This window comes from Mixophyes fleayi, chromosome 6 (genome assembly GCF_038048845.1).
Source record: "Mixophyes fleayi isolate aMixFle1 chromosome 6, aMixFle1.hap1, whole genome shotgun sequence".
NCBI lineage: Eukaryota > Metazoa > Chordata > Amphibia > Anura > Limnodynastidae > Mixophyes > Mixophyes fleayi.
This window is the reverse complement of record NC_134407.1, coordinates 122910274-122930146: the sequence shown is the minus strand read 5'-3', so window position 1 is coordinate 122930146 and position 19873 is coordinate 122910274. Positions and strand designations below refer to the sequence as shown.

General features: G+C 41.0%; 1 protein-coding gene across 2 annotated transcripts in view; it reads left to right on the top strand.

The window, feature by feature from the left end:
• The first annotated feature begins 260 nt into the window (after positions 1-260).
• The window catches only part of RPS6KB2 (ribosomal protein S6 kinase B2), a 38327-nt gene continuing 18714 nt past the window's right edge, over positions 261-19873 (top strand). The window contains exons 1-8 of one of the 2 annotated variants that reach the window (XM_075217246.1): positions 263-369; positions 1688-1722; positions 1826-1946; positions 6208-6276; positions 6560-6707; positions 6938-6995; positions 7086-7186; positions 18978-19068. In XM_075217246.1, the coding sequence (XP_075073347.1) occupies positions 310-369; positions 1688-1722; positions 1826-1946; positions 6208-6276; positions 6560-6707; positions 6938-6995; positions 7086-7186; positions 18978-19068 (683 nt within the window). In that variant the 5' untranslated portion in view covers positions 263-309. Of the gene's footprint in view, positions 370-1687; positions 1723-1825; positions 1947-6207; positions 6277-6559; positions 6708-6937; positions 6996-7085; positions 7187-18977; positions 19069-19873 lie in introns of both variants that reach the window. The other variant, XM_075217247.1, reaches the window with a different exon arrangement.

Genomic DNA, 19873 nt, shown 5'->3' with positions numbered 1-19873 from the left:
CGTAGTTCAAAATCTACGTCGGTGGCCATGTTTCCGGAGACCAAACTTATAATAAGCTTCTGTAAATTAAAATAATGGGCTAATTTATAGGCGTCACGTTCTATAAAATTTCGTATCAATATAAGTATGTCCAATGTCGATTGACCACTATATTAGAGCCAAGATAATTTGAAGTCTACGTAATAATTGCCTTAGGAAACTGCAGACAGGAAGTTAGTACTTAGTCTTTAGTTATACAAGCGCTATAGAAAGATAGAAAGCCTGTACCCGGAAAAGGCACGTTCTTTTTGTTCCGGGTATACGGCTGGAATGGCAGCTGTCTTTGATCTGGACTTGGAAACAGAGGAGAAAAGCGAGGAAAATGACCAAGTGAGCAAGAATGGGGAGAAAGGGGAAGGAATGACGTGAACCCCGGGATTGAGGCGGGGTCTTTTTTGGGGTGGAGAATAGGAGTTTAGTGATAGGTGGGTATGTATGAGGGGGGCGGATGGTGTAAAATGCATGAGCATATAGTGGAGTGGGCTCAACATTTAGTGTCCTTACTAGAAATCGAAGATTACTTAACAATATTTGGACACATAGTAAATAATGTAAAACATACACACAGGAAAAACAAAAATTCATAAGAATTATGTTTCATGTAACTGATCAATCATTAAACTAAAACAACACAACAACGTAAAGTAACTAAAATAGCAAAAGATCATACAAAAGTAAATTTAAAGTATATGTTTATATGTATCTAACTATTAATAGCTATATGTGTATGAATAGCCAGAGCAATGATGCATTAAAGTAAGTGGGAAAAGTTTTTTTTCCCGAGGTCGTACAAGGAGTCCTGCAAACTCCTACTCTCTCTTTTTACAGGAGATGCTAGATGGTCACCTATAGGTGTGCAGACAGGCAGAAATATCTGAAAACACACTCTGTGTAAATATCTCATCACTGTTTAACTGCCACTTTAGAAGTAGCCCTTTCATTATATAAAACTAACATTTTTGTTTTAAAATACCTACTGTTTTAAAATAATTTATGTTCTAAATTAATCATAAGAGAGAGAGGGACATCAGAACTATTTATTATGTTCACTTTGTAAGTAAAGTTTTTCATTACCTTACTTGGAGTGGAATTGGAAGAAAAGTATATGATAAAAGTCAGATAGCCAGCCGGTGCAAAAGTCTTTTTGCTGAGTGAAAATGCATCCCTCCGAACCGTAAGGAATGCCCCTAAAAATGCTCCTGCTTATCTTTACATAATCTCGATCCCCAAATGAAATACCATCTCAAAAGTGGTCACACAAGGATCAGCCTTATTCCAGCCAGACCCTACCATAAGCCTGTACAATTTCTGCTCCTTATCATGTCACCCTCTTGCGTAGTAAAAGTTATATGCTTTATGGAAATCCCGGAACAATGCATACAGTGGGACTACAGCTTATTCTGTCCTTCAGCCAATTTACACTTCGTAAATGATCTTGTGTGCTGTGATTTGCCAGCTGAAAAAATAGTGTTGTGAGCAGCCTGTATGATACTACCCCTGCCTACTCACCAGAATTGCTCCCTGCTCTAGTTTACTAGGCTTCAGCCACACTCTGTAATGTTATATGCTGATTGATGGTCCTAGCCGTGGCACTATGAATCTGTGTGCATGCTCACTGACTTTACTAATTATTTTCCTTTTATTACAGGATGATGACTCAGAACTCATAGGGTATTGCGATGTGTAAGTACGATCATTCTTATAATAGCACATTACAAATTTTAATAATAAAATCATGTTTGTTGTTTGTTTGAAACAACCTATCTGTAATAGTGTTTTCATTTAGGTCCAGCTCCCCTTGTACTGAGTATGACCTTTCAGACAGCAGCATCTGTCCTGGGCAGGAGACCCTATCTCCTCAGTGCTTTCACATACTACGTGTGCTTGGACATGGCAGCTATGGAAAGGTAATTATGTAGCTTCTAATGTCCTCCTCTGTATACTAGTAAAGAGGGGAAGACATATCACAGCTCCGGGCCTCACTTGTATTCTTAAGGATGTCAGCCAAAGAGCAATATAAGTGCATTATATATATACACAAAAAAAAGAACAAAGGAGGTCATTTTCAAAGCGCAAAAAGTCTGTGGGGTGCTTCTTGCTGTTCATAGGAGTACATGACCATTTTCACTCCACTAAAAGGCTTGAATTTTGTAGCAGCTCAGATCTGGTCTCATCCTATCCTATTTTGTAACTTCATGTTGAACTTTAGCATGATGCACATTTCTAGGTTCACTCCCAGCAATCTTATACACAGTTGCAATTTCCCCATAACTCTTATGATTAATCAAAGCTGCATTGCCAGCTGAGTGGCAGAATGTTCCTGTTTACCACTTTAAAATGTCTTTGGATTGGGGGTGAGAACTATTCAGAAACCGCAATCTCCTTTATTGTGGCTTCTGAATGGTTTTCGTCTGGGAGCAGGGCCAGACTGGGACTAAAAATCAGCCCTGGCATTTGAAGCATATAGGCCCACCTTTGTTGATGAAAAAAACAACGGCAGCAAGGGCGTGGCAACATTATGTTGGGGGTGTGGCCAACATGGGGCATTGATACATACATTATAATAAAACATTACATTTAGCACGCCCTCCCCATCCACATCACACCACCCCCTCCAGACGCATTATGACACCCCCAGTCCACTGTACTTATCTATGCGTCTGATGCTGCTGACATCCATAAGGGTGGGAACTTCCTGTAGAGTGAGCAGGGAAGCTTTCAGTCTCACAAGATTAATAAATCTCATGAGACTTAGAGCTCCTTGGCTTGCTCTGCAGGCTGTGTCCTGTCCGGGACTGAGAGCAAAAAAGGCTTGGGGGAGCCCTAGGCACTTAAGACAGGGGTGCTCCTATGATGTAATATGGTTTTTAGACACATTTTTGACAAATACACTGGCAATACTGTGAGCAGTACTGTTAGGTGCACACAGTTCTGCCTTCACAAGCAGTACAATGTGAAGTAGGACATACCTCCCAACTGTCCTTGCAGTCAGACCAAATCCTGACTAAGCGGGACAGTCACCCACCAAATTTAGGACAGTTTGCAGACTGTCCTGCTTTTTCCCAGGGCAGCCATCAGGGCGGTACAGGGAGTACAGCAGTATGGGGCCCCACAAGCCCTGAGGCCAAACAAATTTATTAGTGGAGGAGGCATCCGCAGTGAATTAAGGCAGGTATCTGGTGTCATTTCTAGGCAACAGCTGTTCCTGAGATGTGGGAGGTGGTGTTGGGAGAGACCTATGTGTGTAATTAAGGATGCGGCAGCAGTCCTTGTAGGCAGCATATCTGCCTCCATTCCCAAGATGTCGGCTGCCACCATTTACTCCAGTCCCTGCCCCCCAGGTACCCAATTCCTGGACATAGAGCCGCGACAAGGCACCTCACTCTAACATCATGGAATTAATAAGAGTGCTGTTAATAGAGAGAAGCCAAAAGGAGACAGCAAGAAGATGCAGAGAGGTAAGTAAACTACTGCAGGGGTTAGATGGCACTGGAGATGGGTGTGATTATAGAGAATAGGGGGGTAAATGTAGGAGTGAAAAAAAAAAAAAAAAATGGGTACATGAAATTTAGAAAACTCCAACCAGCACTGGTGTTAAATCAATATAGCACCCACGTTTTAAAATTAGGCCTCACTCCAGCCCCAACATTAAAATAATAGTATTCACATTTGATAAATACATCTATATCCCTCCAACTAGCCTTGACGTTAAATTAATAGTTTTCCCATTTAATAAATAAACCTATTTCCCTCCCTCCAAACAACCCCAGAAAGAAATTAAATAGCATTTACGTTTAATAAATGTAACCATTTTCCACAACCATCCCAGGCATTAAATAATTCACAATCACATTTAATAAATAGACCTCATTTTCCCCAAACAGCCCCACATTCAATTAATAGCTCCCAAACCTCCCCAGCATTAAATTAAAGGTCCAACCACCCCGTCTTAAATTGATAGACCCCAGTTATAAATTAAATTGCTCCACCATTACCCCACAAATAAAATAGCACCCAATAATTAGCCCATACCTGCAATTAGATAATAGCCTACCTCCCTCATTATATTAAGACCCCCCCCTTCCCTCGCACATTATATTCATATACTTTACCCCACACACATTATAGTCATATACTGTCCCCCACACAAGTTGTCCATTTTTATTTCCCCCCTCCTACAGCCATTGCCCCCCACAGACATTTTCACTCGCACGTACAACCCCCCTGCAGACATTTTCACTCGCTCGTACACCCTCCCAAAGACATTTTCACTCGCTCGTACAACCCCCCCTGCAGACATTTTCACTCACTTGTACAAGCCCCCCCCCCGCCCTCCTTTTCCCTCCCTGCAGACATTTTCACTTAAGCCCCCCCAACCTCATTACTTACTTTCCTCCCCCCTTGCAGTACCTGTCACTATCCCCGCTGCACACTTTCCCTATCCCCCGAATGGAATGCAAAGAAAGAGTAGAGACCCATTGAAAACATCAACTTACCTCAGCAGTCTACGTCCTCATCAGACCACACATCGCGAAGGCTCCTACGCGGCTGCACATGACATCCTTGCGTCACATTGCACGGCTGCTTGAAAGTAAAAGCAGCAGGAATCGGAAGTGCAGAGTGCCCATACAGTCATCGACCAGAAGTGCCAGATAGCCAGTCCGGCACTGTCTGGGAGACAGAGGAAAAAGCCCCAGGAAAACTGAAAACCAGCTGCATGAAGGGAGCAGGTTAGGGTATAGGTGAAAATGCAGCTTTCAGCCATAAATTGGGCTAAACAAAGTAATTCTTAGTTCTTAAAGAAAAACCTGGGAAGTTTAATGAAAGAGGTGGTTTGAAAGTGGTAGGAGGTTGAAATTTGATGCAATGTTTATACTTTTACAGTGTATTCCTTCATAGTTTTCTTGATGTGCGTTGGGTGGATCATCCAGGAGCACTAGTGCAAAGCTGAGGAGTTTTGTGGTGCACATTGAGTGTGCTTGTAAAGTGAGAACTAGTGAAAAACACAGATATGTGGATCACATACAACCTACTTGTTTTTTTTGCTGTCCTGTTTTTATGTCTCTGACACAATATAATTGTATTCGGCATCTTGATAATATTACAAACATCGTTGTGATATTATCAAAGTGAAATTATTCTGATCAGGCATGCTTGGATCATGTCAAGTCTAACAAGTGTTGCGTGCAAATTTGGGCTGAATGTCTAGATGTGCAATAGGTACAAGTGTTTGGTTCGAAGTAAGTGTTAAATGGTCCTGTGAAAACATGACCAATTCATGTTACATAAATAATGTTTACTTCATTTTTTTAGTTGTAAAAAATACCTTCTGGGTTTTTATAGGCATTCTTTTAGGGTCCGCTTTGATTGTTTTAAACCGGGTACATACAGACGAGCAGGATGGGTATTCTTGTAACTAACTATCTGTATCCTATCGCAGTATTAAACTATTAACCACAGTACAAGGCTCTACCAACTCCTCCCTCATGTGACGAGTTTGAAGGTGGATGAACTATGGCAACATGTGGCTACAGTAGATAAAGTGATTTATGTATCTAAACATTAACATCAGCACATACTAATATTGAGAAACTGTCAAACTAGTGCAGAAAGATTGTTGTCTGAAAAGCACCTCTACATGAACAAAGTTCATACATCCCTTCTAAAAGTGAAATGTGGTTTGTTTGTTTTTAAAAACATCACTCTGGGTACCTATAAGAAGACTTGAAGTTTTTCCTTATAGCTGCTATTAATGACTTATAGTTTTTCTCAGTAACAACCATGGTAATCTGTCACATGACATTATGTAGTGAATAGATGAGTTTTGGAATGTTCATAGCATAAACCTCTCCCTCCTCCTTTATCTGCTGTCACGTGACCACTGAGTAACTTCGTGACTGGCTCAGAAAATAAATGCTTGTTTTTGCAGTGGCAGCCATATAATCTCTCCCTGTGGAGCAATTTTCAAAGGAATCACAGAGTTTGTAGAACAACCTTCTGGAAGTATGATTGTCAGCTTTGTGACAAATTTGTACAAAGCTTGCTGTTAAAAGAAAACAAACATCTGTGAAAAATTGCTATTAATATCCTGCTTTGGACTTCAATGACTATGAGTTTTAATTATATGTGAGCTTGACTGTTCTAATGACCCACCAACAACCCCTTCAGGTGTTTCAGGTGAGGAAGGTGACTGGTTCCAATTCTGGCAGAGTTTTTGCTATGAAGGTGTTGCAAAAGGTGAGATTTCATATCCTGTTTCTTCCTACTTTTGAAATATCTGAGATTGCTTTCTCTAACTATTGAAAAACATAGACACCCAAGTTTTCAGGGTTTAGGCATTAAAAAGTAATTCCTTGAAAAACATTGTAGCTGAGTGCAAATGCCACTGTAGATAGGCAGGAAGACTTAGTCATATTGCTAGCATTATAAATATTACTTAATGACCATATCTGTGTTCCACTTGAAGTTGGATAAATTAGATGTACAAAGTATTATTCCACCTATTTCACTATTTACTCAGGCTCGGCTAATTTGTCATGCTAAAGACACCGAACATGCGACTGCAGAGCGTAGCGTCCTGGAATCTGTCAGACATCCCTTCATTGTGGATTTGGTGTACGCCTTCCAAACCCATGGAAAACTTTACCTAATCCTGGAATGTCTCAGCGGTAAACTCCACTTCTTCATTTTTAGTTTTGTTTTCCTAAACGTTTTCTACGTACAGTTTTGAATTCATTATACAATGGTTTCCGGAAATTGCAATGGGCTGGATATGTTATTACAGGACATTAAATACGTAATAATTTATGTTATAACAACTGTATTTGTTACCTCGAAATGATGTCAATCCTCAAATGTTTCCCCTTTATAATATATGCTCACTTGCATGTTTCTGCAGGTGGAGAGCTATTCTTGCACTTGGAGCGAGAAGGTATCTTCATGGAGGACACAGCTTGGTAGGTGTAACGTTCCGTGTGGTGGACACTGTGCTTGTGAATTGTAAGGTGGACTTGTGAAGACTAACATGGTGTTTGTTTGCCTTCTAGTTTCTACTTGGCAGAGATTACACTTGCTCTTGGACACCTGCACTCTCTGGGGATTATATACAGGGACCTGAAACCAGAAAATGTAATGCTAAGCGCCCACGGTAAGTCAACGGCAGATATATATATATATATATTATACACACTCTTAATTTCCTGGTGACTATGCTATTGCCCTTCTGGGCATCCTGTACTATATACAACTTTCTCTTTTCTGTGACTAATTTCAATGTCCATTATTTTGTAATGGATTTCCCCCAATTATGATTTTCCAATTCATCTTTATTGAAATGTTCTTGTTTTATGCAAACTGTTAATACTAGAGGAGATGGAGTTTGTTAATCTGTCCCTTACAACTTAACAGAAGCTCTTCCATTAAATGCAATGGGAGTGCCCTGGACAGACTACCACTACCTGGGCTCGCAGCACGATTGGTTATTGGCAACCCTTGAGTTCAAGGTAATTGCTACATGTGGTGGGTAGACAAGATAGGCAGAACTTACCTTTAACTCCTTTTAATTTTAGTTAGACACATAAAATGTAATAATAATTTGCAGCTCATCATATGGTCAATTTGATATATGAATGAAAAAGGTGGATGAAAATTTCCTAGGAGATAAATATAAATAAATCCGGAACAAACCGTAGCAGTTACATTATCTTCAGTGTCCATAAACTACAATGGACACTAGCATAAAAGTAGAGCTGCGCCGAAGGTAAGTAAGTAGATATACGGAAAGCAAACTAACTATAACAAGAACAACAAGCATTTCTCTAAGAAATACTGCAGGCGGAGGATTTTACTCTTTATACCCAGGGAGTGTCAAGATTCTTTATTTGTTTTTATTTTTAGCGTCAACATGCATAATCCATGACGGTGGAAGCACTATTCATATTCTGTAGTACATGTCATGCATTTTTTTACGCGTTTATGCATGTTTAGTTTGTTGAGACATTCCAAATGCTAGAGGTTCTATACATGTTCAGGTTTACATATAGTTCTGAAAACCAGAAGTAGTTTTAGAATTGTACCGGAAGAGCTGTTTGTTTCTGGTTACTTCACAGGAGAATTAAAACCAGAAAAATTATGCTACTTATATTAAAACACAGCACTAATGGTATTTAGGTTCCAATGTGCGCATAGATATGGGTATTGTTTTTAAAACGGCAATGTGTTTAAAGGCAAATATTGCCTTTGAACACATTGCTGTTTTAAAATTAGCTGTCAAGCTTGCCAAATATTGACAAGTTGCAAAATGCGCTGTTTAATACATTTACCCCCTGGTATTTACAGAACCAAGGTATTGTAGAATTTTTATTTCTCTTTCATCCAGTCTGGGGGACACTGCTTACCATGGGGTTGTGGAGGAAGCTTGGGGAGTTGGCACCTAACTAGTTAACTTTAGGTACTGCCGACAGACCCCTCCCCTCTACAATCCCCCTGCCTCTTCCTCTTCCTGTCAGTTTTTTTTAGGTGCCCATGGAGTTGGGCAGTGTTTTAGTACTGTAGGTAATTTTTAACTTTTTTATTTTATTCTTAACTTTTTTTTACAGGTGGCAGAGCTGGAGTGTGTTCTAATATAGAGAACACACTCACAGCAGGGCAGCGCAGGCACTACCCTGTCAGATGAGAGCCAGCGGCTCTCACTTACAGGGACAGGAGGAGATTGAAGAAATTGGTGCCTGAATTAGGAGTGACAAGCGGTCTCACGGACCGCTGTCACTCCTGGAGTCTCCTCGATAACCGACGCTGCCACTGCAAGCATAGAGCGCCGGTTATCGGATACTGCATTGACGGCGGCCATCTTGGATTCAGATGAGAGGAGAAGGGGGCTATACCAGGATCCCCCCTCATACATAGGAGGGGGCATCTGGTATTATCCGCTGCGGAGACCTCCCCTGGAGGTCTCCACTACTATGCCACATAATACTTTTAATTTTTTATTCAGACACAATTGCTGCAGAGGCAGCATTACTGAAGCGGGGGAGCTAACACATAGAGCTCCCCCTCCTTCCAGAGAGAGAGATGGTTTATCCCAGTCTTCTGGCGCCAAGGAGAAGCCCGGGAAGAGAGAACAGATCTGAGGGAGCAGGCACCAGGATACTGCTGTTGGACTTCTCCCCTGTTTGGCCTATGGGCTAAGTATTTGATTTATTTAAACACACATTCTGTATTGCTGTGTACAAGTGAGCTAGTAGGAGTTATATTATAGTTCTCCTACTTGCTTAAGTATTATTTCGTGTTTAAAATTTTACAAGTACAACTTTTATATCTAGATTAGTTGATTACTTGTAGTTTACACTTTTCTCTCCACACATTTATATCTCTCTCTCTACTCAGCTAAATTTAACAATTTATGTCTGTGTGTTTGGTGTGCCTTCCTTTATTAAGAAATGTCAGATAAGGGAAAGAGCTCTATTGCAAAATATTTTACATGTTCTAAATGTAATGTAAAATTACCCTGTGGGCAGAAGGACCCGTTGGCGCTCTGCTCTGTCTGCGAGGCAGGGGTCCCCCCTGCGCAAGCCCAGCATATTTTAGCCTCACTGACGGAGGAACCGGCCTGAGTGACCTCCCTGACACAGTCGGTTTCCTCTTTAGCACAGATGGTTTTTCAATCTAATCAATTGCTATCTACTGTGGCTACTTCGGTGGCTAATAATACTAGTACTCAGATGGGCCTCCCTGTTAGCACAGGTTCTATTGGAACGTCTATACCAGGACCTTTCTCTCCTCATACAGACCAAGCCCCTGTTCCCACAGAACCAGCATGGTCTGCAGCATTTATAAAGGGTTTGGATAAACTAAACCAGTTACTTGAATCCCCAAACATTCCGTCTGCTAAAAGAAGGACGCCTAGATCTGATAATACCCTTATGGTCCTTTCAGACTCTGAGGAGTTTTCAGAGGAAGAGGGGGAAATTAATTCTGATCCTGACCAGGTTCAACCTTTGGAACAGGAAGAAAGCTCTAAAAGCCAATTTATTAATGATTTGGTTTTAGCAGTGAGACAAGCGTTGGACCTCCCAGAACCGGAGGATACTACTCCCAGAGACAGAAGTCTATTTAAGAAGGCCAAAAGAAAGGCTATCCATTTTCCCCCTTCCGTAAAGCTTAAGGATATTGCAGAAGGAGCCTGGAAACAGCCTGATAAGAGGTTCTCTGCTCCCAAAAGGTTCTCTTCCCTGTATCCATTGCAGGAGGAAGATGTGGTTCGCTGGGAGAGTATTCCAAAAGTGGATATTCCTATAGCCCGATTGGCCAAGCACACTTTACTTCCAGCTCCGGGTTCTACATCTCTGCAGGATGTCAATGACCGCAGAGTGGAATCCCAGCTAAAATCTATATTTGCGGCTGCGGGTCCTTTCTTTAGGCCCACATTTGCTTCAGCTTGGGTGGCTAGAGCCATGGAAGCATGGACAGATCAGCTGGCAGAGGCCTTGCAGGACTCTGATTTACTTCCCCTGGCTTTGCATTTGAAGGAGGCATCGGGGTACCTTTATGAGGCGGCCCAGAACTCAGCGGCTGTATCCTCTTCTATTCAGGCTGCATCTATTTCAGCAAGAAGAACGTTATGGCTGAAATACTGGGAAGGAGATGCGGAAACAAAAAAAAGTCAGTGGAAACCATACCTTTTTTTAGCAGCAGGTTTGTTCGGCCCGGAATTGGATACCCTGATCTCACGGGCAACGGGGGGCAAAAGCACTTCCTTGCCGGTATTCCCTAGCAGGAGCCGAAACCCTCGGGTCAGCTCCTTTCGTCAGCTCCTTTCGTCAGCCCTTTCGGGGCACCTCCTTACCTAGAGGACAGTCCTTTAGAGGCAGACAGCCAAATTCTCGAGGCTCATCTGCCAGGGGGAGATCCTCATTTGCAGCTAGGCGCCAGGCCTCCAAGACCCAGGAGAAGTCTGCGTCCTGACGACCACTCTGTTCCGGAGGGGGCACCAGTGGGGGGACGTCTATCTTTGTTTCAGGAACAGTTGGCAGTGTCCTCCCAAGATCCTTGGATTCGGGGTATTATATCAGAGGGGTACAGGATAGACCTGCTGGGCCCGGTCCCACATCGTTTCTTCCTAACTCTGCTACCCCGAGATCCATCAAGTAGGCAGGCAATACAGGATTGTGTCGCCTCTCTTCTTTCTCAAAGAGTTATCTGCATGGTCCCAGATTACCAGAAAGGACAGGGGTTTTTATTCAAACCTGTTTCTGGTCAAGAAGCCGGACAGCTCCTTTCGTCCAATCCTAAACTTAAAGGGTCTCAATGTGCACTTAAGGATGGACAAATTTCGGATGGAATCCCTAAGGTCGGTAATAAACGGCTTAGAGAAGGATCAGTTTATGGCGTCTATAGACATAAAAGACGCATACCTTCTCATTCCCATTTGGATCCACCTTCAGTCTCTCCTAAGATTCTCGGTGGGATCCTTCCACTATCCGTTTCGGGGCCCTCCCCTTCGGACTCTCAACAGCGCCGAGGGTTTTCACAAAGATCATGTCAGTTATGGCAGCATGTCTTCACCTTCAGGGAGTTTAGGTCGTGCCTTATTTGGACGACCTGCTCATCAAATCCTCCACAGAGAATTGCTTACGTTATCACTTATCCCTCACCTTGGCGGTTCTCGAGGGCCATGGATGGCTAATAAATTTAAAGAAATCCCAGATGGTTCCGTGTCAACGCATGGTTTTCCTAGGGCTTATTATGGATACCAGCCAGCAAAGGGTGTTCCTACCTGTCGAGAAGATCAGTTCAATTCAGAGTATAACAACTCAGGTCTTGTCTTCTCCCAACCCCTCAATGTACTTGTGTATGCGGCTGCTGGGAAAGATGGTGGCCTCCTTCGAGACCATCCCCTTCGGTCGAGCCCATTCTCGTTGTTTTCAGTGGGATCTATTGACAAAATGGTCAGGATCCCACCTACGTTTGGATCTCCAGAGGATCTCTATCTCCAAGGGCGAGAGAATCGCTTCAGTGGTGGCTGATTCAGGATCACATGACAGTGGGCAGGTCCTTCGCGCCATGGATCATAGCAACGACGGACGCCAGCCTGAAAGGTTTGAGGGCAGTAATTCTGCACCTCCGGCTCCAGGGACTTTGGTCGGTTCAGGAATCAGCCCTATCAATAAACGTGCTGGAGTTGAAGGCTATTCTTTTGGCCCTCTGGGGGGCCCAGTCCCTCCTTCAGGGCCACCCTGTCAGAGTTCAGTCCGACAATGCCACGGCCGTGGCATATGTCGACAGGCAAGGAGGAACCAGGAGTGCAGCGGCAATGAATATTGCAGCTCAAATTTTGGTTTAGGCAGAACAATTTGTTCCAGCAATATCGGCAGTTTTCATTCGAGGAATAAAGAATTGGGAGGCCGACTACCTAAGTCGACACCAGGTGATGCTGGGGGAGTGGTCACTCCATCCGAAAGTTTTCCAGTCTCTGGTTCAGGGGTGGGGTCTTCCGGACATAGATCTCATGGCCTCCAGACACAACAGAAAGGTTTTGCGCAAGGGCAAGAGACCCCTTTGCGGTGGCAGTGGACGTTATGACAATGTCATGGGTGTTCAGGTTAGGATACCTGTTTCCTCCGATTCCCATGCTTCCTCGCGTACTCAGACGAGTAAGGCAGGGCAGTCTGCCAGTAATTCTAATAGCTCCTTCATGGCCGCGCCGAGTCTGGTACGCGGACATAATCTCTATGGCGGAAGGACAAGGTTTTCGTCTTCCGTCTCGAGACGACCTTCTTCTGCAAGGTCCCTTCCGTCACCAGAATTTACCTCCGCTCAGTTTAACGGCATGGCTGTTGAAGCCAGCCTCTGGAGGGCTAGAGGTTTTTCCTCCAGCGAAGTGAATACTATGATGCGAGCCAGAAAGCCAGTTTCAGCTCGCATCGATCACCAGATTTGGAGAGCCTACATCAGATGGTGCGAAAATAAGACATGTCACTCGTCCTCTTTTCGCCTCCCTCGCTTGTTGGCTTACCTTCAGGATGGCCTGGAAGCAGGGCTTCGGTTAGGTTCTTTAAAAGTTCAGGTTTCGGCTCTGTCAGTATTTTTTCACCTGAAATTAGCGGATTTACCAGATATTAGGACTTTCCTCCAGGGAGTCTTGCATATTCAGCCTCCCTATGTTCCGCCCACAGCACCATGGGATCTCAACCTGGTACTGGATATGCTTAAGGGGCCTCCTTTTGAGCCATTACTTGTGGCAGATTTGAAGTGGTTGACCTGGAAGGTCCTCTTCCTTTTGGCAATTGCATCTGCACGTAGGGTTTCGGAATTAGGAGCTCTGTCTTGTCGGGAACCATATCTGGTTTTCCACGAGGACAGAGCGGTGTTAAGAACCCTCCCTTCCTTCGTTCCAAAAGTAGTTTCGGCTTTCCATGTGAACCAGGAAATTGTAGTTCCGGTCTTTTCATCTACTTCCCATTCGGATCAACAGTCTATGGAAAAGTTAGATGTGGTTAGGGCTCTCCGCATTTATGTCAAGAGAACTTCTCAGATTAGACGTACTGATTCTCTGTTTGTTCTTTATGATGCTAGTAAGAGAGGCTGGCCAGCCTCAAAACAGTCCATTGCAAGATGGATTACGGCAACCATTAAACAAGCTTACATAAAGGCTAACCGTCCTGTGCCGGAGAGACTTACGGCCCATTCCACCAGATCGGTAGGGGCGTCGTGGGCAGCGTGAAATGGGGCTTCTGCAGGGCAGCCACCTGGTCCTCTGTCCACATCTTTACAAATTTTTACCAGTTTAATGTGTTTGCATCTGCGGATGCAAATTTTGCTCGTAATGCTTTACGAGCGGGATTTTCAGAGTAGTCCCACCCTTAGGGGGCTGCTTTAGAAAGTCCCCATGGTAAGCAGTTTCCCCCAGACTGGATGAAAGAGAAAAGAGGATTTATGTACTTACGTTAAATCCGTTTCTCTGATTCCGTCTGGGGGACACTGCGATCCCTCCCTTCTGCTTTTCTTCTGTGTGCTTTTGGTTGATTGGCCTTTTCTCCTTGGTGCTTTTTAATTGACTGACAGGAAGAGGCAGGGGGATTGTAGAGGGGAGGGGTCTGTCGGCAGTACTAAAAGTTAGGTGCCAACTCCCCAAGCTCCCTCCACAACCCCATGGTAAGCAGTGTCCCCCAGACGGAATCAGAGAAACGGATTTACCGTAGGTACATAAATCCTCTTTTTCACTTATTTTTCCTAAAAGGCGTAGTGTTTTTTTTCAGTTGAATGTTGTTGGTTTCAAGGTCACATTAAAGGTTGAAGAAGGTCATGATGTATCTTGGTTTCAGGCTTTACGTCATAAAAATCAATTCCAATAACAATGTGTTTACTTTTTATATCTGCTCACATATTTATAGTAATGCTTCCATTTACTGTCTACAGTTTGTATTTGGGTATATACATTTTTATGTCATCTGGACTCCATATGAGAAGATATTGGGTGTGGATTCTTTGAAGTCAATTCAGTGGACTATGAATAATCTTCAACAAGAGTATTGTCTTGGAAGTGACGTTCATTGTAAACTTTAGGAGAGGTTGGTGTGTGTGTGTGTGTGTGTGATGACCCCTGTAAGTTAGTAGTCAGAAACCACCATTATTTTATTTTTATTTACCTTCATGTGATGATGGCTCCCATTTTTTATTTTTATTTTAAACTCTTTAGTTGTTACAAGAGGAAACCGCATAGAAAAGAGCGAACAACAAGTAAAAACCAACTGTTTTAAGACAACACGATGTCTCCTCTTATTTTAAAATTTTTATAGTAGAAGGGAGAAGTAGGAAATAGACAGGAAACAAAATGGGTTAAGGAGGGGGAACGGGTTGGGAAAAACAGGCACGTATACATCACCATACCTATTACAAAGGAGGTTGTAAGCAACATATCTACAGAGTAACGACCTATAAAATAAATAAGAAAAAAAAAAGTAGACGGCAAGATATATGGATAACGTTCTTTTAACACATTTGCTCGTAGTGTAACTTTGTTCCCCATGGTATATCAAACTTTTTTTTTTTATAGTTACCCCTCATAGAGTACTGTGTATGCTGTGAATTTGACATTTTTTTATCATGTTCCCTACCAGAGATATTAGGGGTCAATTTTAGTGAAAAATGAGCAATTTCAAAGTGCTCTAATAAAAATAGTAGAAAAGATAGATAACTCAAAAAATTTGTTTGTTAAATATTTGAGTGTATAGCTATTCCCTAAAAAAATTACAGCTATGAAATTGTATTCCTTTCCATTGAAATCTGATAATTAACTTTGGGCTTAAATTTCAGTCATTAGGAAGAAGGGAAATAGTTATAATGCAAAATATGTAGCTTGAAATGTGCTGAAAATAATGGTTGTTATACCAACTTTCTATGACTTTTTTGAGCAGAGATATTACATTTACCCCAAACATCAGCAACAGCGGAAAATGTCATACGTCATGATACAAAAATGGCCGCCATCCTCTTATGAAGGTAAATGAAAATAGAGTAATGGGGGTTTCTAACTACTAATTTACAGGGGTCATCACACACACAATAAAATGTATTAAAATGGTCAAGCAACCAATTAATTTAATTCTGGACCATTTGATATAGATTGACCCAGAAACGCTGTCAGACTAAAAAGTTAGATTAATCTAGTATGAAGGATGAGCATATATATATATATATATATAGTGCTGTGTGCATTTTTGGTATCAAAATTAGTATCCGTATTAGTGACATTTTAGTTTGGTGGTGCTTCTCTTTTATTGGTATGTTATAGGGTTATAATTTTAGGGATTGGCACCTCTATGATAGTGACATCAGACCATTTACTACAAGACTGTAGATAATATTATGAATTCTTGGAGTATTGGTACATAAGAGTCCTATTTTATAGTTAAATTTCATTATTGTAACCTGATTTCAGTAGGTTCTGTATACAACAGATTTTTAAAGCTTCAATTAAGGTATCAGAAAAAAATTAATTAGCCATTTCGATAATTTATAAAAGTTCTATAATATTCTCTCTTTTACTTGTATCATTATAAAGGAATTTCTCAACGCCACATACTGAAAAATGATTTTCTCTTGCTGGTGAAGTAATAGCCTATATGACACCTGGTACCATACAACTTTTTGTTTGTTTTTGTTTTAAACTGTCCCTTGCCTCCTTTCCTTGAGGGTACCACCCTCATTAATGTTAATTGTAGTTTATCGCTACATGAGTAGTAGATGCATAAACTTTCAGTGGAGAATCTCAGGAAAATAACTCCTCCAGATTAAGCATGTACATCTTAGCCATTTATTGGTTAAAAATATTTTTTCTTTTTGTGACCACTCTTCCACTCCATAAAGTCAAGATTAAAAATCAAGAAAACATCAAATTTTCCTCAGGACTTCAACAAACATTTTGCACTCTAACCTGTACAGAGTTCCATGATCACTAATCACCTGAGTTCATGACTCTTTTATGTTCAAATCAAAAGTTAATGAGCTATTTGTGGCAAGACTAGAAGAATCCTCTTTTAGCTCAACTTTCAGAAAGATCTAAAGGGGTCATACCATCATGCAATTCATGCTTTTTAATTATGAAAGGAAAAAGGCCTGGTAAAGCCGTAGCAGAGTGAGGTTACTAAGGAAGAATGGATGTTGCTTAAGAAATTTAAGGACCACAGATTCCATCGTCTGTACAAAGGATGTCTTTATCCAGTGCGTCAAAGCTGTCATTTGGAGCAGATGTTACAGCATTTATACAGTTGTGAATTTTTTTTTTTTGGGGTATGTGAGGCATACTTGTCACATAACATATACTCATTGAACTCGGTTTGCTGGAGAGAGAGAATTCTACTAACTAGAGGCAATATCTTAAAAACAGACCTCAGTAATCGGAACATAAATGTTACAGAAGTTTCACGTAATGCTTGCCAGAGCAGCAAAACAGATTTTGTTTAATGCAGAGTAGCCATAGACTAAATGCTGAGACCTATGGAAGTTTGTTTCCTGACGTCAGACTCTGTTTCTAGCAGGTAGGCAGGTACATGTGAAAAAGGGCAATTGAAGTTGGAAGAGTACTGTCCGTACAACTCCACCCTGCCCTAGTTACAAGGAATTCCCCTTGGCAGCTGGTACCCTTTTAATTTAACATTGGGGCACTCAACTAGATGATGTAAGACGGAACCCCTCTTTTGCTAGCATGGGGAGAAATAAAAGAGAATAGATCCTGTCTTTTGGTGCAGGGGCAGGAAAAAGTATGCTGTGCAAAGGTGGGGGAATTTATTGGAATACTTTTTTATTTTTTTTCTTCTATCCAGTACACTTCAGGGATGATTTAACCCAATAGTGGCTACTGCCAGGTGATGGAGAGGAGATAGATGTTTGCTACATCCTTGGAAAGAATCTCAGTGTGGAGGTTTCTATCCAGACTTTCGATCATGGTTTTTCTCCTGTAAATTTTACAGGAACCAGCAGATTGATGTCATGTCAGACAGCATAAGTATTTTTCACTGGAGCAAGATCTAACTTAAATACACCTAAACGACTAGTTACTCAAGTGCAGATACAAATCAAGCTCTCTTTTCTCAAATGAGATGTTACTACAAAATAGACAAATATGTCAACTTCTGGATATGAAAGAATTTGGAAGATATTTCCCCTCTTATCTTTTCTTTTTACTTTTATTTAAAAAAAAAAACAACCAAAAAAAAAAAAACACATTGTCTCATGATAAGGCCTTATTCAGAAAAATCATTAAAAGTGCTTTAAACGGAGTGCTCTTCCACTAGTGGCACCTAAATTGGAGTTTAACAACATTAACTATTCTCCAGTTGAGCCTCTCTCCTATAATGTTAGTATTTCCTCCCTCCACTTTTTTACCTTTTGGATTTGTTTCTTCAGGATACAAACACTTGAGTTGTCTCCTAAACTTTGTCTACTTTCAGCATGTCACAAGATATCTGCCTTACATTTTTCTAGGCACAAACAAATAAGGAATTCCTACTTAGGGATGTGCAGATATGTCATTAATCTTATCTAGATAGAACCAAGGTCTTTAAAAAAACATGGTAATTTATGTGGACCAATAAAAGCTTCCAACCCAAACATTTCTAGTTTTAAGTAAGTATCATCACCATCTATTTATATAGCGCCACTGATTCCACAGCGCTGTACAGAGAACTCATTCACATCAGCCCCTGCCCCATTGGAGCTTACAGTCTAAATTCCCTAACATACAGAGAGAGAGAGAGACTAGGGTCAATTTTGATAGCAGCTAGTTAACCTACTAGTATATTTTTGGAGTGTGAGAGGAAACGAGCACCCGGAGGAAACCCACACAAGCGTATTTTAATATATTGTATGTTTATGGGTAGAGATCATTGAATTAAAAAAACATGGCACATGTTCTTGGCTGAGAAGCGGGATGCTTCAGCAAGCCAGCTGCTTGAAAGCATCTATACACCTTTGCAAGGAGTTATATTTCTACAAAGTCTATAAGGTTCTTTTGAGTAGGCATTTTAGAGCTCTCTGGATATCTTCATAAAACTGTGGCGTGCTTCTAGAAGACATGCTTATCCCATAAAAAGTTTTCAGAGATTATTTTAAGGCAGCACACAAGCCTCCCTCACTGTTAATCAATTGTAAGCAGCATTTTTATATCCTATTTGATCACATTGGGGTTTTGTCAAGTGTCCCCTTTACAATTTTGGAATACCTTTTCTTTCATCTCTCTGGTGTGTTGAAGACATTAAACCTGAAGAAAATGCATTTTAATGGTAAGGAACAATCTTTAAATAATTGAGAACTCTAACCTGAATTGTACAAAATGCCATATTTTACACTAGATTAACTTGTTTTGTTTTTAGATATATTTTAACTTTAGCTTACTAATCATCATTTAGTGTGTACCAGTTGACCATTCTATTGTCTTATAGGTCACATTAAGCTCACAGATTTTGGAATGTGCAAGGAGTCCATTCACGGAGATAGTGTGACACACACCTTCTGCGGAACTGTGGAGTATATGTATGTACTTTACAACATGTAGTGTGTGTGAACATGTAGTTTAAAAAGGAAAAGTTAATACAATAAACAGTGTAGTATAAAATCCTAAAGTTATATAATCCACACTAAACATCAAAAATGATAAATTACAGACTGTAGAAAGAATTTTAGGATATTATATTTATACTATTTTTATTTTTATTTATTTTTTATTGCGTTTTCCTATGGGTTATTGCTGATTAGTGTTTGATTTACAAATTGCTGTACTTGCATTGACAAAGTGAGAAACTTATTGAACACCTCACTTAATGTGCTGTGTATGTATATGTACTGTATGTACATCCACCCACAAAGTACATGAATTTGGTTGAGATTTAATGCCACGTTATATGGCAATATGAGCCCCATACATGTAAGCTAGGGCACATCTGTGTTTCTAAGGCTGATGCCCCTCATTAAAACAACTTTTGAAAATAACCAGTTTTAAAGTAGAAGTGCAGAATTCAGTACAGCCTAATATAGAAAGGGCAATAGTAAGTGAGTTACATTTACTCTTAATTGCTATACTAAAGTACTACATTGGGCTTCTGAACTTGTTAACAGCCCTAACCGTGACCATTGGGTGAATAACATGCCTAGTCATGTTCTATTTTTTTTTTCTGTGGTGTAGTAATAGTTCCATGTCAGCAGATGTCACCATGTGGCAATCCTAGGGTATTTTGCTCATTTTTTGGGGTTTTTGTTTTTGTTTTTTTTGAAAATTGCATGCTGCTTTGGACTATCAGTCAGTCTGAACCTTCTTTAGCTTAGAACCAATGAATCAGAA